The sequence below is a fragment of the Bos mutus genome, chromosome 19 (genome assembly GCF_027580195.1).
Source record: "Bos mutus isolate GX-2022 chromosome 19, NWIPB_WYAK_1.1, whole genome shotgun sequence".
Taxonomy (NCBI): domain Eukaryota; kingdom Metazoa; phylum Chordata; class Mammalia; order Artiodactyla; family Bovidae; genus Bos; species Bos mutus.
In genome coordinates this window covers 48,351,438-48,377,301 of record NC_091635.1, presented here as the reverse complement: position 1 = coordinate 48,377,301, position 25,864 = coordinate 48,351,438, and the positions used below count along the sequence as shown (strand labels likewise).

The 25,864-nt window shown below is 40.2% G+C and overlaps 2 protein-coding genes across 10 annotated transcripts in view; one reads left to right on the top strand and one right to left on the bottom strand.

The window, feature by feature from the left end:
* Positions 1-6,207, bottom strand: part of ACACA (acetyl-CoA carboxylase alpha) — a 283,137-nt gene extending 276,930 nt beyond the window's left edge. For 4 of the 5 annotated variants that reach the window (XM_070390510.1, XM_070390512.1, XM_005888164.3 and 1 more), the window contains exon 1: positions 5,640-6,206. Coding sequence is in view for 2 of the 5 variants with exons in the window: in XM_005888164.3 (XP_005888226.2) it covers positions 5,640-5,677 (38 nt within the window). In the remaining 3 variants the exon portion in view is untranslated. Of the gene's footprint in view, positions 1-5,639 lie in introns of all 5 variants that reach the window. The other variant, XM_070390509.1, reaches the window with a different exon arrangement.
* A 104-nt stretch (positions 6,208-6,311) lies between these two features.
* The window catches only part of TADA2A (transcriptional adaptor 2A), a 46,231-nt gene continuing 26,678 nt past the window's right edge, over positions 6,312-25,864 (top strand). For 3 of the 5 annotated variants that reach the window (XR_011468059.1, XM_070390505.1, XM_070390503.1), the window contains exons 1-4: positions 6,312-6,380; positions 9,297-9,443; positions 18,919-19,025; positions 20,035-20,094. Coding sequence is in view for 3 of the 5 variants with exons in the window: in XM_070390505.1 (XP_070246606.1) it covers positions 9,419-9,443; positions 18,919-19,025; positions 20,035-20,094 (192 nt within the window). In the remaining 2 variants the exon portion in view is untranslated. Of the gene's footprint in view, positions 6,443-9,296; positions 9,444-18,918; positions 19,026-20,034; positions 20,095-21,657; positions 21,783-25,864 lie in introns of those variants that run through there. The other 2 variants (XM_070390504.1, XM_070390506.1) reach the window with 2 other exon arrangements.

Sequence of the window (25,864 nt, the reverse complement as noted above, 5' to 3'; positions counted from 1 at the left end):
TCAAATAACAAAAATATTCTAATGCTGACCACTAGCCAACATAGCCTAAAATAACTTCTAAGCAAGTCCCAAGGTCATACTATGGAGCACTTTTGGAATTAAAATTAAAACCACAATTATAATTTATTTGACCCCCACCATGAATTAGGTACTATACATACACCATCATATCCTTATAAGAGTCTTATAAATTAGGTATTATTTTCATTTTATGTATGAGGAGAAAAGAGGCACAAAAAGGTAATAATTTGCCTAAATGCTTGAAGGTTGTCAAGGGTGGAACAGGATTCAAATTCAGGAAAGGCTTCTTTCCTGAAGCCTTCTTTCAAACTACATACCTTTTCAATTATATTAATTGGTTTCTAACAATTCATGTTTCAAACATGTACTTGTTGGTTGCAAGAGTATAGACTGCCTGTCATCAAATTACACAGAACACTTTAGGAGTCTGTTTGGAAAGCCAAAAGGTGGAGGCCTTGTCCATCAGGCTGAAAGGCATGCAGCTAGGCTGCCTGGTAGGCATTTAAAATTTTCCAGGTAAACAGGAGTCATTCAGCAATAAGACATTTCTGGTTCACCTAGCTTTTCAGATCCTACCCCAGACCTGCTGTTCCAAGAGACATCCTATGCATTACAGAGATCAAAAAGAAGACAGGGAGGGAACTGCCTGCCAGTCCAATGGTTAGGACTTGGCACTCTCACTGCCAGGGCCCAGGTTCCATCCCTGACAGGAGAACTAAGATCCCACAAGCTACACAGTATAGCCAAAAATTAAAAATGTCAGTGAGGTGAGGAAGAAGCAGAAGAGATGGGTAGCAAAGGGCTAGATTCATGAAAATCAGGCTTAATGGCCCTGGGATTATGAAAATCCTAAAACTTGCTAACTTTTCAGCTTGAATAGCCAGCGGGAGTTTATTAGTTACATTTGGACAGACATGATTTTAATTCTGGCTGTACTACCTAGGAACTGAAGGACTTAGGGTAAGAGGTTTTACCTCTCTGCACCTCATTTTTACTTATCTGAAGAATGGGTTGTAGTGGGGTCCTTTAGCAGAACTTGTCCCCTTCTTGCTCACCTTTGAGATCTCTGCATGAGTGCTAAGTCACTTCAGTTGTGTCTGACTCTGTGTGACCCTATGGAGTGTAGCCCACCAGGCTCCTCTGTCCATGGGATTCTCCAGGCAAGAATACTGGAGCAGGTTTGCCATGTCCTTCTCCAGGAGATCTTCCCAACCCAGGGATTAAAACCATGTCTCTTATGTCTCCTGCATTGGCAGGCGGGTTCTTTACCACTAGCGCCACCTGGAAACTTTAGGGCACCCTTACTTATGCAGAAGCACCCCAGATACACCACTGTGTAGAGAAACAACAGTATGCAGACCTTACATTTCTTTAAGTAGATTAGCAAAGGTACTTCAATCCTTCCTTGACAGAATGGTCATGGTTGAGGGTGATCAAGTGAGAAGAGCAGTCTAGCAAATGAACCTAAATCAGGGACACGGAGAATACACTGGCGGTGGCGAAGTGGGAGTGGGGAGGAAAAGAATAAGAGTGGGAGTCTGGGATTAGCAGATGCAAATTAGTATATATAGGATGGATAAATAACAAGGTCCTTCTGTATAGCAGAGAGAACTATATTCAATACTCTGATAAAATGTAATAGAAAAGAATATGAAAAAAATGTATTTATGTGTATATATATGTGTAACTGAGTCACTTTGCTGTACAGCAGTAATTAACACAACACTGTAATTCCACCATACTTCAATAAAAGTAAATTTAAAAAAAAAGGGACCTCCCTGGTGGTCCAATGGTTAAGAATCTGCCTGTCAAGGCAAGGGACACAGGTTCAGTCCCTGGTCCTGCAAGATCCCACACGCGACGAAACAACTGAGCCCATGTGCACAACTATTGAAACCTTTGAGCCCTAGAGCCTGTGCTCCGCAACCACAGAAGTCACCGCACTGAGAAGCCTGTGTACTGCAACGAACAGAAGACTCCACTCTCTGCAACAGAAAATCCACCTGAAGTAACCAAGACCCAGCACAGCCAAAAATAAATAAATAATTTTAAAATTAATTAATTAAAAAAATAAAAGCAATCTAGGAACCTCCTAGAAGGAATACTAATATTCCCTAACTCCTTTGACTAGGGTGGCCATCAAAGGAGAAAGCCATGGAGGGACGGAGCCAATGAAAACAAGAGGATCGAAATGCTCCTGAATGGCAGAGGCAGCAACAGAGGCCGAAGAGGCTGGACCAGCCGTGAGCTGGGCCATAGTGGAGTCAGTTTTTTTTTGTTGTTGTTCAGTTGTTAAGTTGCGTCCAACTCTTTGTGACCCCATGGACTGCAGCACGCTAGGCTCCTAGTGTGTGAACTCAAAAGAGCTGAGCCCTAAGGAGCTGCAATTCCTGGGCTCAGGCCTTTGGTGGAGTGGAGCCCTGTCTACTAAGTGCATCACAGAAAACTCCTTGTCTTTAAGAGACCTTGTATTTGGCACAGAGCTCTGCTCCCGGAACTAAATCTCTGGCTAATTTACATTGACTGGCATTATCTGAGTTTAAAGGGAAGGAAGTTGAAATGGGGAAAGCATGGCTAGATTTTTAGATGCTCTGTTCTTATCTATTTGTATACCACACTACAAACAGCCACCTTAGATACAAGAAAAATAAATAAAAGAGGAGATCAAGTTTCTAGTCTTTCGGCACTCAGGACATAGTAACTAGAAATGACTATCATTTTCACAGAGAGGAAGGCTCAGCAACTGCACTTCGGATTCTAACCACTGCGATTAAGTAGTGGGAGAGGAGTTTGGGGCAGATTTTGGACTCAATCAATGGTAGCCACGTTACAGAGCCTGATGGGAGGATGGAATTTTCCTTGTTGGGATTTGAGTTCAAAAGTCAACCTCCTAAAAAAAAAAAAAAGTCAACCTCCTTAGTTAGTGAAGAATGGAAGGGCTTGGAGAAGGTGCTATTAGTCTGTCCTGAAGGTCACTCTTTATAAAAATATTAGTTCAACAGGGACTGGTCTTAATATTATTAATGTAACTTTCTGTCTTTAAGAGGACAAGAGTTGTTTTTTTCAGGTTCCTTGACAGACAGTGCTTAGTGAGGGAGCAACAAGGTACTGAGTTGTCTCTCCTAGCACAGGTTAAGCACAGATCACTGGAAGCATGCAAGAGGGATACCCGATCCAGACCTGTGGAGGTCAGAAGAGATGTACCTGAGGAAATGAAGTCTAAGTTGAAGTGAAGGTACCTTAGCAAAGGAAACTTGGAAGTAGTGCCTAGGGGCAAAAGGAGGTGCTTCTACCTGGTGGGAGAATGAAGAGTAAGATGGGGGCAATAATGACAAAGAAAGAGAAAGACATTGGACCCTGAAGGGCCTTCTTCAAAGAGTGACCATATAATTTACTGTACAGAGACACTTCTAAGAGGGAAATGCAACCTCGCTAATTATAGGGGGATAATAGGTATAAACCAGGACTGTTCTGAGTAAATCGGGACTTATCACCCTACTCAGAGGTCATGTTCAGGTGTGTGGCCCTCTGGTGAAAGCATAAACTGGACATCACCTCTTTTTACCTTACACAATCTTTCTTTTGCCTGAGGACTTCATGCATGCCTTTGCTTTTACCTGCTCATTTTGCAAATATTTGTCCAGGAAGTTCTTCCGGGTACTGAGGTTACAAAGAAAACCTACATCCAAAGAAACAGTTCTAATACAGTTAAATCGTTTTAGCCCTGGTCTCTCCTCTTAGCTTCAGACTTATTTATGTCATTCCCATATGCAGGTTGCAAAGCAGATCTGAAACAGAATCTTTCATTTCTCCTCCAAATTTGTGTTCCTCATGTTATAACTGATGCCACTGCAATACTGAAGGCAGAAACTGAGAAAAACACTGCTTTCATCACTGTTATCCTTCCCCTCACTATGCATTTTTAATTTCTCCACATCTTTCTTAAACACAATGGCTAAATTGGGGCTTAGAATTCTAATGAGGGCCTAACATCAATTGAAGAGGAAGGGTAATTTCCAGGTGCTTGAATGCTATGTTTCTAATGAATAGATCCCTGAATCACGTGGGACTGTTTTTCAACAGTACAACGCTGATGACTCGTATCAGTTTGTTGATAGTGATGACGTCCAGATCTGGATACACGCCCTAGCCAGTATCAAAAACTTTCAGTTTAGGAGAAAAAAACATGAAGATAAGTCCTAAAGGTTTGATGCCAGTTTCCGTTTGTGGAGGTGAGTGGTTGTAAAGGCGTAGGTGAAACACCAGTACACTGTTAAAAATGGATGATTGAAAGGGCAATTTTAATGCTTCCACTATCTATTCTCCATACAACTGCTAGTGATTCTTTTTAAAACAAATCTGATAAACAATCCGCCTGCAATGCAGAAGACCTGGATTCAATCCCAGGATTGGGAAAATCCCCTGGAGAAGGGAAAGGTTACCCACTGCAGTATTCTGGCCTAGAGAATCCCACCGACTGTACAGTCCACGGGGTCGCAAAGGGTCAGACAGGACTGAGCAATTTCACTTTCACTAATCCAAGGCTGCAATTAAAACAAATCTGATGATTCCTTTGTTCTCAACCCTTCCATGGTATTCTGTCACATTCTAATAAAATCCAAAGTCCAACGTGGCTTACCAGATACATGATCTGGTTTCTGCCTATTTCCCAACTTCTTTCTCTAATTTCTAGCTTCTTCTCCAAGATGCCAAGCAATCAGGGCTATTTTAATTGCCATTTCTTTTCTCCCAGAACAGTTTCTCTCTAGAAATACACACAGCTACCTCCCTCATTAATGATTAGATTTCAGCTTATGATGTAGAGGCCTTTTTTGTCTGCCCCATCTAATGCAGCATCATCCCATCATTCTCATCCCGTTGTCTTGATTTTTTTAAAAACCTGCCACATTATTGGGCATTAGCTATTACATAGTAATATAGTTTATGTATTGCTTACTGTCAATCTCCCCCATTATTATATGAGGCAGAAACTGATTCACTGCTGAATTCCCAGCATGTACAACAGTGTCTTCTCATTAGATATTTGATTAATGAATGAATAAACAGATTTTCAGGATACAACATATGTAAAACTATTCTATATTTACTGACATTAAGCATAAAAAATATCTAAAAGAGTGTATAGCAAAATGTTAAATTACATGGGGGGAGCTGGTTTTCACATTATTTTTGCTCATGCAAATCTTTTTTTTTTCAGAACGAACTTGTATTACTCAGATACTAAAAAAAAAAAAATGAATAAAGAGGCCACGCTGGCAGAAAGTGTAAATGAATTCTATAAGAGGTTGGGCAAATTTATGAATGAAAGACTTAAACAGATATAGTAGCATAATGGTTAAGCTCAGCAACTGTGTGAATCCCCTTTCATACATGATCTAGCATGTAATCCCAAGTTATTCACAAGGCAGCGTCTAAAGGTTTTCATCTGGAAAATGGGGATGGTAACAATGAGTGTCTACCCCACAAGGTTGTTTCTGAATATTAAATGAGACCATGTTTGCTACCTCCTTTGTACAATACCTGGCATGCAGTAAATACCCAACAAATGGCAGCTATTACAATAATTAGTAGTAGTAACAAGAGATGTTGGGACATACCTAGCCCTCAAGATTGACATCAGAGTGGACCACCACATCCTCTCATCATTGCGCCTCAATCTGGGCCCCTGAAGCCCAAAGAGGGGATGGTTCTTTCCAAAGATGATAATTTCGACGTTCCAGGAGCATCTGAATCAAACGTACCCCGTGTACCCTTAAACCATTCAGGCAGTCTGATTAATCCACGAGCGGCACTGCAAGATACGGCTTCGAGAGGCCACCCCCGCTCGCCGTCCTTGGGCCCAGGCGCTTAGCCTCGATCTCCTTCGAGGCGGTAACAAGGGTGGGAGTGGGAATGTCAGAAAACACAAAAGCGGGGCAGTACTGGCCCGCTCCGGCTCAGCGCACTCTGGAGCGGATAAAACGGCGGCACCAGGCACCGGCCGGTCCGCGGCGACCAGCAACACGCCCTCAGGAAAAAGTAATCACTGGTCCCACTCAAAACTCGGGCAGGCGGCTCAGAGTCCCAGCCTCTCAGGCCTCTCTGCAAGAGGCCGGCGGCAGGCGCGCGGCGAGAGCCCCGGACGGGGGCCGAGAGCCCCGAACCGGGGCCGAGCCAGGGGCGGCGGCGGCAGGCGCGCCACCCGCGACGGGGCTTCGACGGCCGGGGCGGGGACTGGGCGGAGGCGGCGGGCGCGCGGCCGGCTCGCGCCTGCGCCGCCCGCAGGGAGCGCGCACGCAAAGCTCGGGCGCGCGCACGGCTGGCGTTTCCTCGGCGCGGAGGAGGAGGAACGCGCTGAGGTGAGGCACGAGGTGCTCCGGAGAGCTTGTCCGCCGGCCGTGAGCCCCACTCGCGGGACTAGGTGGGAGGCGGGGACCGCGAGGGGCGGCCAGTTTGCGGGTGGGCTGCGGGCCCCGGCGGCGTCAGGGGCGAGAGGGGCAGGCGGGCGGGCGTGAGGCACGGGCCACGCCGCGCGGTGGGGGAGGGCGCCGCGGGCCGGGACTGAGCCCTGGGGCCGCGCCCCGCCCCCTGAACGGTCCGCTGGGTCCCCGCCTCGGCATTCCTGTCGCTGCTGTGGCGGAGCGCGAAATCCCGTTGTTAACAAAGGACTGACGTGACCCCTTGTTTTCAGATAGGCCTTCCAAGTAGACATTTCGTATCTATAGAGCTGAGGTTGTCTGAGTCTCCAGTAAAATGACGCCCAAGATCATATAATTAATGAGGGACCAAGTGAGGCTTCGAATCTTGTCTGCGAATCTCTTCCAAGTCTGCCCCTGTCCTCTGCTTCACGCACCTTGCCTCCTCTTCCCAGTAACTTCTTGGACTTTGGCAAATGTTAACTTGGAGGTAGCAGCCACCCTTTCGTGAATGTTAGCGTCAGAAATGTCTCCAGTGAGAAGAATGGAGTGGAGAAAGAATATTCTGTTTACTGCAATATTGTGCTTACAACATGGAGCATTTATGAGGCTATACACATCCTTTAGTTGACTATCTCTATTAATCTCTGTTGAAGTGACGCTGCTGTTCACTAACTGTAAGATATTGTGCAAATAATCTTTCAGGGCTTCTTTCCCTCCTTGAAAAAGCTCCATGCCTCAGAAGATTGTAAGGATTCACAGATAATCCACATACAGTGGTGCCACAGTGTCTAGCTTAAGAGAAAACTTCAATAAATGTTCACTATTTGTGGCCCAGACAGTAAAGAATCTAGCTGCAATGCAGGAGACCCGGGTTCAGTCCCTGGGTGGGGAAGGTCCGGTGGAGAAGAGAATGGCAACCCACTCCAGTATTCCTGCCTGGAAAATCCCATGGACAGAGTAACCTGGTGGGCTACAGGCAGAGTCGCAGAGTCGGACATGACTGAGCAACTAACACATTATTTTGTTACTGAGTGCATAATACTTCTTACTGAACTCGTGTTTCTTCAAACTCATTTTTTCTGGTCTAGAGCAGAGGGAGAACCACTCCGACTCATCCTGAAAAAGACAAGTTCATTGACAGTGTTATCTGAGCTTTGTATGCACTTAATGATGACTTATTCTAAGCTAAAACTGTTAGGTGAAAAAAATCACTGTCGGAGAACTAAAGATAAACTAACCTTTTTGTAGAACTAATACTTATTTGTCCATTATTGTTGTTTAGTTACTAAGTCGTGGCAGAGTTGAACCCATATCTCTGACAGTAGCAGGCAGATTCTTAACCATTGAGCCACCTGGGAAGCCCTCATTTGTCCACTACATTTGTGTTTATTGAATTCTTTCTGCTTGGCAATATGCACCAAGTACTTTAAGACATACAAATTTGTTATTTGATGTGGTCCCTGCTTTCGTTAGTTTAGAAGTGGGAAAAATATGCATTCAGAAGTAATTCTTACAAAGGAGAATGTAAACAATGCTGAAGAAAACAAGAGAGAGAGAGAGAGAGAGAGAGAGAGAGAGAGAGAGAGAGAGAGAGAGGGAGGGAGGGAGGGAGAGCGAGCGAGCGGGCAGGCTATGGGAGATTAGAAAGGGGGGATTTTTTTTGGGGGGTTAGTGTGAAATAGTTCATTTATGTCTTCAGACTCTGTGGGAGAGGGAGAGGGTGGGATGATTTGGGAGAATGGCATTGAAACATGTATAATATCACATAAGAAACGAATGGCCAGTCCAGGTTCGATGCAGGATACAGGATGCTTGGGGCTGGTGCACTGAGATGACCCAGAGGGATGGTACGGGGACAGAAGTGGGAGGGGGGTTCAGGATGGGGAACAGGTGTACACCCATGGCAGATTCATGGCAAAACCAATACAATATTGTAAAGTAATTAGCCTCCAATTAAAATACATAAATTTATTTTAAAAAATGTGACTTGGTATATTGTACATACCTACTTCCCTAGAGGTCCAATGGCTAAGACTCTGCGCTCCCAATACAGGGAGCCCAGGTTCAATCCCTAGTCAGGGAGCTAGATCCTACAGGCCTCAACTAAGACCTAACACAATCAAATAAATACAGGAAAAAAAAATTTGTTCAAATAATAAATTAGTGAACAAAATGTATGTTGTAATAGATAGGATTCCTGAGTTTTCTAGTAATAGAAGTTCATTCAGATTAAAGTATTATTGGAAAGATAGAGAAATGAGGGGAAAAAAAAAAGCTTAAACAGTTAGGCCACCCCTGGGGATGGGAATCTTGAAGGGCCAAATCTCATGGACCAGATTCTTTAGCTAGTGAATGACTGAGGTCCAACTACCCTCTGTCCTTGTGTATCTTACTCAATATTCAGGTTTCTGTAAGACCAGATTGGATTGCTTTAGCTGCTGTGGAGGTGGAGGATAGAGTATTGTGATTCACAATCCCACCAAAGCCTTAGGAGATGTGGGAGAGTCAGTTTTCCAAAGGATGGAGGGCTAAGGAGAGAAGTGATACCAGGCAGAGAAAATCAGTTGTTGTTTATTAGAACTGTGTAGCCTTTATAGAGGACTTAGTATGGGCCAGGTACTATGGTACATTATTTATCTGGCTCTTGATATTTAACCCTCAACAGCTCTAGGAAGTAGGTATGATTGTAGCATATCCATTTTACAGAGGAGAAAACGAGCTTATAGAGATAAAATAATTTGCTTAGCCTTAACAAAACTAGGATGTACAACTGAGTACACAGCATTATTTTCTCTTTATCTTGTCCCTTTGTTTTTTTTTTTTTATCTTGTCCCTTTGAATTATTTCCTTATCCAGGTGCCACTTCTGTTTGTTCACAAGGAGCGGTCATCAGCTTTGGTGTTGGCAAGTTGTGAAATCTCCTTGAAGCAACTCAGATTAAAGAAGATCAAAGCAACAGAGTCTTTGCCAACTAGGGAATGGACCGATTGGGTTCCTTTAGCAGTAAGTACTGTGGGAACAAGTCCCAGGTTAATATTCATAGTAAACTAAAGTGGAAGTTGATCAAAGAAGAAAAATAAGTACTTTGAAATTAAAGCCATGTGAATCTGATCCTAAAAGAATAAGAATATCAAATCAAAATAAAATCAACCAATACTACTGATTGCCCACTGAACTCTTGACACAAACATATCACCCTAGGTCTTATAAGAAAACTGAGCTCAAATGGACCGTGCATAGCATGATTAACCCATAGTTCAACTGAAAAAAGCAATTGGAATTTAGCTTTAGAACCAATAACATATTTCAGGTGCCGTGGTAAGAAAGAATGTCAGTGGTGGAATAAAGAAAATGCTCCTGCCCTCTGTTTTTAGCAGAATTTGTATTCTCAGAGTAAGCTACAGTGTAATAACAGTGCAGAGAATTATGGAGTATGTGTGAAATAAATCCAGGCAGCCATAACTGTGGAGGGAAAAAATTATTACTTTTTCTCTGATTCTGAAGATAAGATATTTGGCAGAAATAGAAATCCACTGTTAGATGTTAGTAGCATCCCAATGAGAGGAATTAGAAAGGCACATTTGGAGTGTAGACTGTTCAGCGATTTCTTAAGGGGAAATCTAATTTGCTCACTCATCACACTCCCTCTATAAATTTAGGACAGAATGGAGTTTTCAGGCACATCTAGTTTAAATCTCATTTTATATACAAAGAGAACCTAAATGAATTATCCCCATGCTGGGAGTGTAAACTGAAACCAGTCTACCTTTTAAAAATAATTTTTAAATTTTAAAAATAATTTATAAACTAAACTTTAAAAATTTGATTTGGAAATAATTTCAAACTCATAGGAAAGTTGGAAGGATAGTACAAAGAATCCCCATATACCTTTTGTAAACCTTTTACCTTATTTGCATATATTATCTCTAAATACACACATTTACTTACATAAGTATGTATATATAAGTAGACATACTCCATTTTTTTTTTTTCCCAGAATCATTTGAGGCTAAGGGACATACGTCATGGCTTTACCCTCAAGTAGTTTAGTGTTTATTTCCTAAGACTAGAGATATTCTGTTCTAACCTCACTGACTCGATGGACGTGAGTCTGAGTGAACTCCGGGAGTTGGTGATGGACAGGGAGGCCTGGCGTGCTGCGATTCATGGGGTCACAAAGAGTTGGACACTACTGAGCGACTGAACTGAACCTCAGAGTTACCAACTTTTGTAAAATAACGTTGATAACATATTTTTCTCTAACCCACCATCTGTATTCCAGTTTTGTCAGCTGACTCAGTAATGTCTTTTATGGTGTTTTTTTTTCCCCTTCCTTCCCATACAGGATACAGTCAGAGGTCATGTCTTGCATTAAGTTTAACTCCTTTAAACTGAAACATTTTCACAGTCTTTGTCTTTAGTGACTGACACTTTTGGGGAATCAGGCCTTTTCCTCCGTTTTTAAAAATAGAGGTGTCTCATTTTGGGTTTGTCTGGTCTTGCTCTGTCCCTCATTAGTGATGTTAATTTTGAAAATCCAGTCAAGGTGTACATTTAAGTTCTTCACTGTATAATTTTTTTTTCTCTTATGTATAATAAGCAACTCGTAAGGAGACACTTTCTCAGACCATAAAATATTTTGTTCCTCGTCAGAATTTCTCCCTAGTTAGCATCCATTGATGATTTTTGCATTTACTATGATGGTTACAAAATGATTTTTTCCCCAGACCCCAGCACTTCAGCACTCTCTATTAGTTAGCATTTTATTGTAGTCAAGAGACTTCTTGTTTCACTTATTTAAGTATGGATATGAATTGCTGCTTTTTCAATGATTTATAGTTCATTATCATACTTAGTTATTTTGGTTCTCAGATTGTCCGAATTTGACTGCTGTGAGTCCCGTCAAGGTGTCTCCTGCAGCCTTGTGACTTGTCCCCAGCCTCCATCACTTTGTTGAGCATCTCCTTACTTTTTGGTATGGCTCCGCGTTCCAGGTGCATCTTACCTCCTATCACCCAGCTCTGAAATTAGCCACTTCTGTGAGGAGTCCTTGGTCCTTTTAGAGAGGAATGACATTAGAAACCAAGATCTGGTCATTGCTTATTGCTGCTAGAGTGTGTTGGCATCTTGGCTTTTTTGGCCCACAGAGCTCAGAAATATATGTGTGTATAAGCTATAAACATAAATACCAATATATATATTCACATATACATGTATATACCTATAGGTAACACTTTTTAAGAAATCATGAGTTCACATTGATACCTCCAGTTTATCATTATAGGTTTTTTCCTTATTTTGTGTCCTTTCATCAGTGAAAACCCTGGCTCCCAAAACTTCAGCACATTTGCTCAGTCTTTTAATACATCCAAAAGTATTTCAGAATTGCTTTGTGAGTACCACTACATAAAGCAGACCTACTTCAACAAATTCAGGGTTTGTTTGCAATTCTCTGCATCACCCAGTACTGAAGGTCTGTTGTTAAATATTCATAAATTACTTGGATTTGTTCTTTTTTTTCCCTTTCTCATTGTGGTTACAGTGTTCTTTTGAAATACTTTTGGGTTTATCTGTTCGTTCAGCTTTCAGTTTTTCCTTTCCATATTTACTGATTTTATTTTTTAATTTGTAGAACATAAATATATTTCCAAAAGTCAAAACTATGGAGATTTTTTATATATATACATAATTGTTACTCCTTATGTCTCTTCCACTCCATTCCATTCCCTCATTCAGCCCTTCATAAGTTTCCAGCTTCACTGTTCTCTAGTTTATCTGTCCTTTATTTCTTTTCACAAAGACAAATAGGCATGTATATATATATTTTTTTTAATTTATTTATTTTTAATTGGAAGCTAATTGCTTTACAATGGAGCGTTGGTTTCTGCCATACATCAGCATGAATCAGCCATAGGTATACATATGTCCCCTCCCTCTTGAACCTTCCTCCCATCCCATCACACCCCCCTCTAGGTTGTCACAGAGCACCAGTTTGAGCTCGCTGTGTTGTATAGCAACTTCCCATTAGCTATCTGTTTTACATATGGTAATGTATATGTTTCAGTGCTACATTCTCAATTCATCCCACCCTCTCCTGCGTCCATAAGTCTGTTGTCTCTGTCTGAGTCTCTATTCTTACCCTGCAAATAGGTTCATTGGTACCATTTTTCTAGATTTCATGTATATGCATTAATACACAATATTTGTTTTTCCGTTTATGACTTACTTCACTGTTTGTAATAGGTTCTTAGTTTCATCTGCCTCACTAGAACTGACTCAAATTTGTTCCTTTTTATGGCCGAGTAATATTCCATTGTATATATGTACCACAACTTCTTGATCCATTTATCTGTCCATGGACATCTGGGTTGCTTCTGTGCTGTCTGTTGTAAATAGTGCTTCAGTGAGCATTGGGGTTCATGAAATGAATATATTTTTGTTTTTCCTAATTTCTTACTGTAAAGATAACATACTATGTATCTTTGCACCTTTTTTTTTCCTTCCCCATTTAATAGTATCTCCTGGAAATACTATATTACTTTATGGAGTTTTTTTTTTTAATAGTTGCATATACTACTCCATTATGTGGATATACTATAGTTTGATCAACTTCTGTCCAGTGCTTGGACATCAATATAGTTTTTTGCAGTTACAATTAATATTCTAATGCATAACCTTGTATTGTTGGAGGTGTATATTCAGGTAAATTTTTAGAAGTGGAATTCTTGTGTCCAAAGATAAATGGATATTTAGATACTGCTAAATTCCCTTATAAAGGAGTTGTGCCTTTTTGCATCTCCATAGGCAATATATGAAGATGCCTATTTCCCCACAGCTTGTTGAGAAACTATATTATCAAGCTTTTGAATTTTTGACAGTCTGATGGGTGAGAACTTTCTGTAGATTGCTCTTATTGTGAGTGAAGTTGAATGTCTTTTCATGTTTAAGGTTCATATTCATCTTTCTTAATTATGTCTTCATGACTTTCAAAATAGGATTTTTGGTTCTTTTTTTTCCCTTTCAGTTTTTTTTTTTTAATTTATTATTTTGGCTGAGCTGGGTTTTTGTTGCTTTTCTTAGGCTTTCTCTAGTTGCAGCAAGTGCAGGCGACTCTTTGTTGTGGTGTGCAGACTTCTCATTGCCGTGGTTCTTTTGTTGCAGAGCACAGGCTCTGGAAGTACATGGGTTTCCAGTAGTGTGCCCAGTAGTTGTGGCGCATGGAATCTTCCTGGCCTAGGGATCAAACCCATGACCTCTGCGTTGGCAGGCAGATTCTTATCAACTGTGCCACCCGGGAAGTTCCTTTCTCTCAGTTTTTAAAGGTTCTTTCTATGTTAAGGGTGTTAGCCCTTTGTCTATGATATGTTTACAAGTATTTTCTTCTAGTTTATTTGCTTTCTGTATTATGATTTTTTTTTTTTTGCCAAAAAGATTTTTATTTTGTCTATGTAGTCAAATTTATTACTCTTTTATTGCCTCTGGATTTTGAATGATTGTTTAAAAAAAGTCTTTCCTTCCTCCTAGGTTACAGACAAGTTCTGGATCCTTTGTGAGGGATAGTTTGGCTATATATATCAGAAACCTTCTACATACTTAACAGTTGTAGCTATAGGAAAATAGAAATCCTGAGGAACAAAATGTGAAATGTTATATACTAGGTTGGTGCAAACATAATTGCAGTTTTGGACCGTGAATTTTAAATCATTATAGCTAGGCTCAAAGTTATAGGAAACATTGCAATCAACATATTTTTGCCAACAAGAAATAAGTTTATTCTTACAGTGTAAAAATCCATGTTTCAGGATTCAACAAACTCTTAGAAAGCATTTTCTGCCTCCTGCTGGTTATGAAAACATTTTCCCTGCAAAAAGTTGTCAAGATTCTTGAAGAAGTGGTAGTCAGTTGGCAGGAGGTCAGGTGAATATGGCAGATGAGGCAAAACTTCGTAGCCCAATTCGTCCAACTTTTGAAGCCTTGGTTGTGCGACGTGCAGTCAGGCATTGTCATGAAGAAGAATTGGGTCTTTTCTGTTGACCAATACCAGGCATTTTAGTTTCTGGTGCGTTTCATCGGTAAACTGAGCATACTTCTCAGATGTAATGGTTTTGCTGAGATTCAGAAAGCTGTAGTAGATGAGACTGGCAGCAGACCACCAAACAGTGACCATGACCTTTTTTGGTGGGAGTTTGGCTTTGGGAAGTGCTTTGGAGCTTCTTGGTCCAGCCACTGAACTGGTTGTTACTGGGTGTCGTATACAATCCACTTTTCGTTGCATGTCATAGTCTAATCAAGAAGTGGTTCATTGTTGTGTAGAATAAGAGAAGACTGCCGAGGTCCAGCCCCGGCTGATCCAGGGAGTTTGAAGGGGAAACAGAGTCGGCGATTACGCTGGCTTTATTTAAATATTCATCAGAGATATAAAGAGTAATAGAATGAGGATAGCTCAGTAGGAAAATTCAACGGAGAAAAGAGGCTGAGTAGCTTGGTTTACGCGGAAAATCAATATAACCTGTGACATCAAGTTAGCTCTGACCATGGAGGCCGCAGGCGCCCTCTCGAATAGCAGAAGGTGCCCCACCTTAGGCACCTTCTTGAGTGGGTCTTAGAAGCCCAGGCAAATAAATGGCCGCAGAGGACCTCCGCACTCCAGATGGAAACTTCAGCCAGAGGTTGAGAGAAAGAATGACATGGGGAGACCAAGCTTCAGTGAGCAAGGCCCGTAGCTTTATTTTCAACAGGGGCTTTTATATCCTAAGCTGTACATAGAGGATAATAGGGGGTGTGAAATCATGCAAAGTCAGCAGTCTCTGATCCTTATCAAAACCAGGGTTTCTTTCCTGCAAATTTATCGTATACAAATGGTTTAGGTGATTTACATCATCTTCTGGCCAGAAGGCCTATTAACATTTTATGACTCTGATAAAGGTTTGTCAACCGTGAGACTTATTTTCTCTAAGAGTAATTATTTTGAAGTTTGGCGCCATCCTCTGAAGGTGTTAGATAAAGTTGCATTCCTATAGGGCAGAGGTGCAGTGGGTTTACAACAAAGGAAAGAATTTATTACCTTAAGGGTCTAAAGTTGCTAGCACCAAGGCCACTACTTATTTTTTCTACATACCAAGTATATTAATTAATACACATTCAAGGATACAATACAGAGGATGTGGAAGCTTGGCAGCAAGCATTGGCTCATCAATGAAATCTTTTACTAGTTTTATTGTGACAGTTTCTATCTCTCTGAGAGGCTCTAAGCTATTTGAATATCTTAAGCTTCCCTTGCCTCTCGTGGCTGGGAGACTGTAAACAATCTTATGCATAGCTGTAGGAGTCCGGGTAAACTTGTCAGGTGAGTTAGAGAGCTATCTGAGGGGTTTGGATTTAAACACTCCTAATGCCCAGGAACTTTATTAACTGGAGCTGTAAGTTAACTCTTTATCAGAGAGAGAGAGATGGTGGTGGGGGACAGCCCCCAGTAATGTCAGAGGTGAGAGCACAAAGCAGTAAAGTAGGCAGACTCTGGTTTTTGGGGGTAGATGCTCGAGAATATCCAGGGGGACTCCTGAGGCTCGATCCCACCTTTGCGTATGCCGAGCCTCCTTCCTCATGACCTTTGCCACGGGCGGAGCTCCTCACGCCGGCTCCCAGCAGAAGAGGACACTTCAAAATGATGATTTTTTTTTTTTATTTCAGTCAGTTCATGAGGCACACACTCGTCAAACTTTTTCACCTTTCCAATTTGCTTCAAATGCCGAGTGACCTTAGAGTGGTCGACACTGAGTTCTTCAGCAGCTTCTTGTATAGTTGTAAGAGGATCAACTTCAATGATGGCTCTCAATTGGTTGTTGGCTTCCGATAGCCAGCCACTGTGCTCCTCATCTTCAAGCCTCTTGTTTCCTTTGCAGAACTTCTTGAACCACCACTGCACTTGTATGTTCATTAGCACTTCCTGGGCCAAATGTGGTGTTGATGTTGTGCATTGTCTCTGCTGCTTTACGAACCATTTTGAACTTGAATTAAAAAAATCACTTGAATTTGCTTTTTTGTCTATTATTTCTATAGTCTAAAATAAATATAAAATAAATAGCAAGTATTAAGTCATTAGCAAAAAAACATAAAGCAAGAAATGTGCATTAAAATGTTGTATAACATAACCACATTTAAGAATTATTCTAATATCAAATGGCAAGCTTCAATAGCGCAAAACTGTAGCTACTTTTGCACCAACCTAACGTACAGGAACATTGACTTCAGCATTTTTTATAATAGTGAAAAATTGGAAACAACGTAAATGCCCAGCAGCAGGGAACTGGTTAGACTAGTGGTTCTCAATCTTATGAGACTCAGTGTTTGATTTTTATGTTTTTAAAGCCTCTTTTACTATTTGGAAATGAAATGCATAGATAACATATCTATGCCCATGATTTCAAAGAAATAAAAATAATGCCCTAACTATACTATAAAGGATAAATGAAGTAATATATAATAATGTAATTTATAACAAAATAATACCTATCTCCATATGTTTAGTCATTACAGTGGAAGACATAATGCCTTAGTAGTCAGATGCTTCTATTCATATGTTGAATCACTGTGCATATTACAACTACAAATGCACAGTGATTCATGTGTGTTGCATTGGTGATTCAGAAATACCACAACTTAAGTCTTAGTAACATTCTGAACAAAACAAGATAAAATCTCCTCTTGAAGTAATGCAGCTGCCTTCCTGGAAATTCAGCACATGTTAGAACTATCAGGAACATTTTGTCTTATGTGTAATTAGGTTTCAGGTCATGTAATTATGAATAAGTTTTCACCTACTTGAACATCTGGTGGGACATTTGAAAGTTGTGCAGTGGACAGGCCAGTTCTGTGGTGTGTAGTAATGTCTTGAGTGCTGTAGGATGTCTAGCATCCCTGGTCCCTGCTGCTAAGTGCAGTAGTGCTCCCTAGTCATCATGGCAACAGGAAGGCATCTCCTCACATTTACACAGTGCTTTCCTAGGAGGCAGCTGAAAACCACTAGGTTAGGAAATTGATATACTGGAATATTATTCATCCATTAAAAAGAATGGGGGAGCTTTGTGTGTACCGTCACGATAGATGTTGAGTATATATTGTCAAGTGGAAAAAAAAACAGGCTATAAAACATCATGTGTGGTATCTCACGTTTGTTAAATATATACACACACATACAAGGAAGAAGGGCTGGAAATCAGCATGGTAATAGAGGGTGACATTCTTTTATTGTCTAAAATCTTTAAAACTATAAGTTGGATTATTTTTTGTAAAACAATTACTTCTTGACATAAAAGTTTAAAACCTATTTAGGTCAGTCATTGGTCAATTTTTTTGTTGTTATTGTTGAAGAAAGTTTGAAAAAAGAAAAACGTATCATTAAAAGGATGTGAGAAGGTAATTTGATAAAAATTGACATTTAATATAAAATCATTTTTGTTTTAAATGGGAGAAATGGGATAGTTTCTGTTCCAGATATTTACTTTGAAGCTATGGCCAGAAAGATTACCTTTCTTTCCTGTCACCTTTCTACAGGTCTTCATTTAGAAAAAAAAGAATAATAATCACCACTTAAAGGAGGGAAAGGTGCCTTGAAGAGTGTTTCTTGGATTTTAGGGAGAAGCATTCTATTACAGAATGTGAGAAATGTCTGCCTCAGGCCAAACAGATTAAATCCCTTCTCTACCTTCAAGCCTGTGTTCTTAGATTCCTGTGGATCACAGAGAACAACTCTGCTGTGTTGCCCTGACTCGAGAGTGGCAGTTTGGGACAGCCAGGGACACACATGTATGCATTTTTATAACTTTAGGCCTTAGAGTTTGGGTTGTACTCCTTGCCTTGGTATTTCAGAGATAGCACTGTCATTGGAACTGGAGGAAGGTCTGCTCTGCTCTCTGCTTCCTATGGGAGAAAGGGAGGGAGCTGTCCTAGGTTTAACTCCCAACTCAGGTATAAATTAGTATATCCCAAGGTGTATAGTTAAAGAGTTTTTGCTCCCAACTTTTTATTATGAAAAATTTCAAACTTGTAAAGAATTTGAAACAACAGTACAGTGATTACTTGTAGCCCATTACCCAGATACAGCAGTTATTAACATTTTGTCAGATGGGCTTATCTGTAACTGTATATGTGTTAGGTAGGTAGGTGACATTATTTTCCCATGGGAAAATAAATTGTGGGCACTATGAGACTTCCAGTTAAAACTTGTGTTTGTTTCTCTGCAGGTGCCATATCTACTTAAATGCTTGAAATAGTAGGTACTGTAGGAAGGAACAAAGCTGCCCTGAAATAAAAAGGAACATCATTTTTGTGTTTTCCTATTTGGAATGAGCTCATCTTATCTCCATGAACTTTTCAGCACAGTGTATTACCTTGTGTAATCATTTGCAGATTTCTAGCTTCTGGTGCTGAAGATAGTCATAGGGTGTTTAAAAGCTAGTAATTTTTCTTTATGTTCTAGGTGATCCCTCTGATAAGCCACCTTGCCGAGGCTGCTCCTCCTACCTCATGGAGCCTTATATCAAGTGTGCAGAATGTGGTCCACCTCCTTTTTTCCTCTGCTTACAGGTAACTCATTAAGGGAAGGCTTGCCTAGTTTTATAGGCATAGTAAATTCAGTGATGACTGTCAGTTGCTCAGAAGGACCGTACGTAGTTAAATCTATTTTTTCTAGTCAGTCTTTAATTATCCATTTTACCAGTGAAAAATTGGAGAAGAGAGCAAGATGGATGAGATAGTCTGTTGAATATTCCACTTCCTCCTGTATCAACCTAATGCTGTTTTTGCCAGTAGATTTCAAGTATTGGAACTACAGGAAACAGAATTGGAGGATTATTCCTTTTGATACCTCCTGTGACACTGTTTTTTATCTTATTGAAGAGTGATGTTTGGGCAGGTGACAAAGGAACAAAGTGTTCTGTCGATGATGATAGTAATAGCAGTACTGATAAGTGCTTACTCTGTGCCAGGCTCTATTTTGAGTACTTTGCATGAATTAACTTTTAAATCATCACTGCAGCCCTAGGAAGTAGTAATGATTAGTACTCCTATTTTACAGAGGAAACTTGGCCAAAGAGAGGTTAAATAGTTGCTTCAGGGTCACACAGCAAATACCATATTTTATCAGATCCAGAATGCTATTGATTAAAAGAAACATCCCAATTTCAGAGATGTTAAAGTGTAAAAATGGCTAATGGAAGTTGTAATATACTTTTTATTATAAGACGAATCCATATTTCAGAGTTTGAAAACATGACAAAGTGTATCTTAGAATTGCTGAAATACACTAAGAGCAAGGATTCAATTTTAGACAGTCTGCTTCCAGGGCTTATGCTTTTCTAAAAGGAGGAGTTGTCCTAGGAATAAGTCTTTTTTCCCAGATTGTTGTTTTTTCTCTATGAGGGCCATTGAAAAGCTGTGATCATGAACCTAACCTTTGAGTTGTGGCTGCAAACAAGAGTAAATGAATTCTTAAAAACTCATTCAAGAGTAAAATACCCCCAAGTCATCTTCTATCCTTTAAGAAAGCATTTCAAAATGTAACTTTTTGGTAACTTAATTTTCCTTTCTTTTTCAGTGTTTCACACGAGGATTTGAGTACAAGAAACATCAAAGTGATCATACTTATGAAATAATGGTAATGAAGTTGTAGGAATTTCCCTTCATTTTCAGATTTTATACTGGGTATTAGTCTTTCTTCATCTGCAAGTATCTCCCTTTTCTTTCCCCCATATCTGAATTAAGTAATCATTGCCCAATAAGCTTTTTAGGATTTTATGGATCTACTAAAGCATTCAAGTCTGAAAATCATTTTATATACTCAGATTTTTGGTTTAATTTAAAAGGAATTTAAAGGAAGTATTCTTTGAGATTTACTATGTAAGGGTTAGAGGTGTGCTGCTTTCTAGGTTCATTTATAAACAGTAAATGTATTGTTACTGTGTTTGGCTAATGGTATTTTTATGTGGTTCATGTGGGCAGTGGTGAGATTTATGTCTGGCACTCCACCTTCTCGGCCTTGGAGAAATTGGTTACCCTCGGAGAGTTAAGTTGTAAAATGAGTATTGGGTGAATGATATAGTAATATGTAAACTCACTTTGAAGAGATAGATTGACTCATAGGCCAGAGAAAGACTTGGCTATAATTTGGTTTTTTTGACACCTGTAAAGAAGGAATGAGAGATGGATGGATATTAGTAGTGTCCTTCCAATATCTTGGGAGAAGGAAATGGGAACCCACTCCAGTATTCCTGCCTGGAGAATCCCATGGACAGCTGGCAGAGTCACACAGAGTCAGACACGACTGAAGTGACAGCATGCATTCCAATATCTAGCCAGAGGAGTGGGCACTTTACTAAGCCAAAGTAAATATCTGGTATGCTTGGCAGGCGTGTATACAATACCTCTGTCTGTTATCAGAGCCTATCGCCTGGTTCACCAAGTAGTTTTCTTACATTTGGCCTCCTTTGTTGGTTTTTCTTAAAGGAAAGAATGCTGGTTGGGCATCTTCTTGACAGTAGTCTCACGTCATGGATTAATCGATTGATACTTGTGTAGTTTTCTCTTGCTGCCATAACAACTTATCAAAAATGAGGCAGTTTAAGACAACAGGAATTTATTATCTCAGTTCTGTTGGTCAGAAGACCAATTATGTTAATTGGTTTGTTCCAGATTCCGTAAGGCTGAAATGAAAGTGTTGGTCTGTCTGGATTTTTATCTGGAGACCCTAGGGGAGAATCCACTTTCAGACTCTTCCCATTCAAGTTGTTGACAGAATTCACTGCCTGGAGGTTGTAGGAGTGATGATACTGTTTCCTTCTTGATTGTTGGCTGGGACTTGCTCTCAGCCTCTAGAGGTTCCTGACACGCTTTGTCCATATTCAAAGCCACCAACAGCAGGGAGGTCTTGAAGGTTATTGATGAAATACTTGGCCTCTCTGACCTCTCCTGGTTCATGACTCCTGTGCTGAATCTCTCTGACTCTTCTTTCTCTCTTAAGGCCTATGTGATTACAGTGGATTTACCTGCATAATCGCCCTATTTTACAGTCAGTTAATTAGTACCTGGTCAGCATAGTCCCTTCACAGGAATATTTAGTTAGTGTTTGACTAATCAGGGGACAAGAATCTTTGGGGAGTGGAGGGCATCTTTAGAATTCTGTCTACCACAGTGCTATAGCATGTCTACTTCTGTCTTTTAGAAGTTTGAAAAGGGGAACTCAGCATCTCCAAGTCTTATTTGTGAAGCCTTGAGTGAATTTCTGGACCTGTAATGCCGAGAATCAGGTCCTGGTCTATAATGAATTAGTTCAAGATATGCTCCTTGGTAAGAGTTCTTGGCAGCCAACCTTCTGGTCTTCCCCTACCTCTCTCTAAACACCTTCAGTCTTCTAAGTATTTTCTTCACTAATTGTAAGGTTTGGAGTATATTTTTTAATATTAGGCTTTGATTTTTAGATCAGTTATAAGTTCACAGCAAAATCGAGTACAAAGTACATAAATTTCACGTGTATCCTCTGCCCCCACAAATGTATAGCCTCCCCTATTATCAGCATCCCCCAGCAGAATTGCACATAAATTATCACTGAGGAACCTACATTGACCCTCATTATCACCCAAAGTCCGTAGTTTATATTAGGGTTCACTCTGCGTGTTAACACATTCTGTGGATTTGTGGAAATACAGAACGACATGCATCTACCATTATAGTATCATAAAGAGTAGTTTCACGGTCCTAAAAGTCTTCTGTGTTCTGCCTCCTCATCCACCCCTCCCCCTAACTCCTGGCAACCATGGATCTTTTGGTGACCTCCATGGTTTTGCCTTTTCCAAAATGTCATAGAGTTGGGATCGTATAGAGTACCCTCTTCAGATTGGCTTCTTTCACTAAGTAATATGTATGTAAGTTTCCTGCATGTCTTTTCATGGCTTGATAGCTTGTTTCTTTTTTAGCCCTGAATAATAGTCTGTTGTCTAGATGTACCACAGTTTATTTATTCATCCACCTACTGAAGGATATCTTGGTTGCTTCCAAGTTTTGACAATTAAGAATAAAGCAACTATAGATATCCACATACAGGTTTTTCTTCAGACCTAAGTTTTCAGTTCCTTTGGGTAAATACCAAGAAACATGGTTGCTGAATCGTATGGTAAGGGTATGTTTCATTTTGTAAGAAACTGTCAAACTGCCCAAGTGGCTGTGCCATTTTGTGTTCCCACCAGCATGGAAGAGAGTTCCTGTTGCTCCACACCCTTGCCAGCATTTGGTGTTGTCAGTGTTCTGGGTTTTGGCCATTCTGATAGGTATATGGTGCTGTCTCATTTTAACTTGCATTTCTCTGACAACATATGATATGGAATATATGAAATAAGAATTTTTTTCCCTTTTGTTTCTCTTTTGTTAATTGCAAAATGAATGCAGGATTGGAGGAAGAGTGTGGTCAGAGTAGCTGTGGCTCTGAGTTCATTTCACTAAGGTTATCCCATCTTCAAAAGTTAGCTTTATTCATCCAAAATTCACACAAGAATGCTAAGAAGCAGAATACATATTTATTTATTTGGATTGTGATTTAGTGTACTTTAAGTAGATTGAGGTTATCCTCTGCAGGAAGACTGACCATGAACTCGCTTTAACTGTTCTGGGCACCATGCCTTCTGCCTAATGCTGATGGCACGAAGTTTCTCTCCAAGTCCATCTAACTCTTCAGATTACATCATTCTTTTCTCACCTATTCTACACCCATTCAAACACATTTCAGAATTCTGTTCTTTATTTTATAGCGCTTTTGGAGATTACTAATGCTCTTTTTTTATTCTTCTAGTCTTTACTCCCAGATAAGGAAAAGATGAATCTCCTTCCATAGGAGTGATGACCAAATTTTGGTTTTCTATACATGAAACCACTAAAACCTTGATTTTTTTTTTTTTTTTTTCCATATGAAGCCTCAGAAAACTTTAAATGGTTTTCAGTACTTTTGCCATCTCACAGTGCTGTATTTTTGGAAGTTACTCATGCTGTGGTGGGTGGTGCATTAATCAAGATTTCTGAGTTCTTTGCCTATTTTTGTCTTATAATTCTTAGAACCTTGAACAAGTCAAGGCACCTCTTTTTGCCACACCCTTTATACCAGTGATTCTTAAACTTTAGTGCATAAGAATCACCTGGGAGCTTCTTAATTTTAAAGATTCCTAGACCTTGCTATTAGAGATTCTTGTTCAGCAGGGCCAAGATTCGGAGAAGGCAATGGCAACCCACTCCAGTACTCTTGCCTGGAAAATCCCATGGATGGAGGAGCCTGGTAGGCTGCAGTCCATGGGGTTGCTAAGAGTCGGGCACGACTGAGCGACTTTACTTTCACTTTTCACTTTCATTCATTGGAGAAGGAAATGGCAACCCACTCCAGTATTCTTGCCTGGAGAATCCCAGGGACAGGGGAGCCTGGTGGGCTGTTGTCTGTGGGGTCGCACAGAGTCAGACACAACTGAAGTGACTTAGCAGCAGCAGGGCCAAGATTGGGTTCAGAAATTGAGAAACACTGATTCAACTTTAAGAAAAACTGCCTTTTATGCCCATTTTGCTTTGGTGTAGAAAGTCTTTCTGGTTTATCTTATAGTAAAATTGGTGAGGGCTAATTAATATTAGAAAATACACTTTTATAAATACAGGCTTTTCAACTATGAGTTGTTGTATTTGCCTGTATTTATGGTACTTTCCAGATTGAGTGATTATTTTGAATTTAATACAGATACAAGCTCTGAAATTTCTCATTTGGATCTCATAGTACCTCACGTGAGGCATATTCCTAGTAGGTGCTCAGATAAAATGTATTGCTTATTAGTAATATAATTTGACAGACCACAGAGGGTTTTTTATGTGTGTGTGTCATTAACAGAAGATAGAACAATTTCTAAACACCTGTGTGATTGAAGGATTGCTCTTCTATTTATTTACTTATTTGGCCCTGCCGGGTCTTAGTTGTGGGGATCTTCTCTCGTCGTTGCAGCATGCGAACTCTTAGTTGCAGCATGCCAGCTCCTTGACCAGAGTTTGAAATTGCACCCCCTTTGTTGAGAGCAGAATCCTAGCCACTGGACCACTAGGAGAATTCCTAAAGATCTCGTGTGTGTGTGTGTGCGTGTGTGCTAGGAAGTACTCAGGAAGTGTCCAACTCTTTGCAACCCCATGGATTATAGCCTGCCAGGCTCCTCTGTCCATGGGATTTCCCAGACAAGAATACTGGAGTGGGTTGCCATTTTCTTCCCCAGGGGGTCTTCCCCACCCAGGGATTGAACCCATGTCTCCTGTGTGTCTCCTGCATTGTAGACAGATTCTTCACCTGCTGAGCCACCAGGGAAGCCCAGGCTCTTGTGTGACATTTGTTTTGTTTTGTTTTGTTTTAACTATTCTAGGTTGGTTACCTTATATATTTATCCTATGGGTTCTTCCTCTCCTTCCTACCCCTCCCTCACTCTTTTTCTTGTTTCATATAGTTTGATTGTTTAAAAACCTGCGTTGTTTGTCTTATAGATGTTCACGCGGTCTAGATTTTGCCGATTAACATGTTCCTCTGACTTCTACAGAAGTTTCCTACAAATTAGTAGTAACATATATTGGCTATATCAGATTCATTCACCATCATTGTCTAGATTTGTTCATCTAGGATTGCAGAATACATAAGTTCTCTTTTAATTCTATCACTTCTTTTAATTTAGGGGTTAAAATAATTCTGTAAAAAGAAACACCTCACTGAGGTAAAGTTTGTACAGAAAGGCAGGATAAATTATTTCCCTTTGTTACTAGTTTTGAATGTATGAGTTCCTTCTCTGGCATCCTCTAGACATTGAGAATGTTTGGCATGTTTTAAACCTTTGCAATTGTTGTTCTCTTTAATGTTCAAAATGTTCCATTTTTAGTTGGTGGGAACCTCTACAAATTGACCTCTGAATCCTTTTGACGTAACCCTTATATTCTTTGAGAGTTTCTTTGCTTTCCAGTATAACAAAATTTTCCAGTCTCATCTTGTACATTTCCTCCCCAAAACTAAAATGAGTCTTTTCTTGAAACAGCCCTGGTTCCTTTAGTGGAAAATTGTACTTAGAGACCGCACATAGGGCACTGGAAGTGTTCATTGTTGTTGGATTAGTCATTTTTTCTAGATCTTTTCATTGAACAGTGTTAGGACAGGTTTTTTTGGGGTTTTTTTTTTTTTTTTGAAATTTCTTACACAGTTTTTAAAGGTTACACTTCATTTACAGTTATTACAAAACATTGGCTGTGTTCCTTGTGTTGTACAATACATCTTTGTAGTCTATCTTAGACCCAATGGTTTGTACCTCCCACTCCTTCACCCCTATATTTTACCCCCCACATACATACTGGTAATCACTAGTTGTGCTCTATATTGGAAA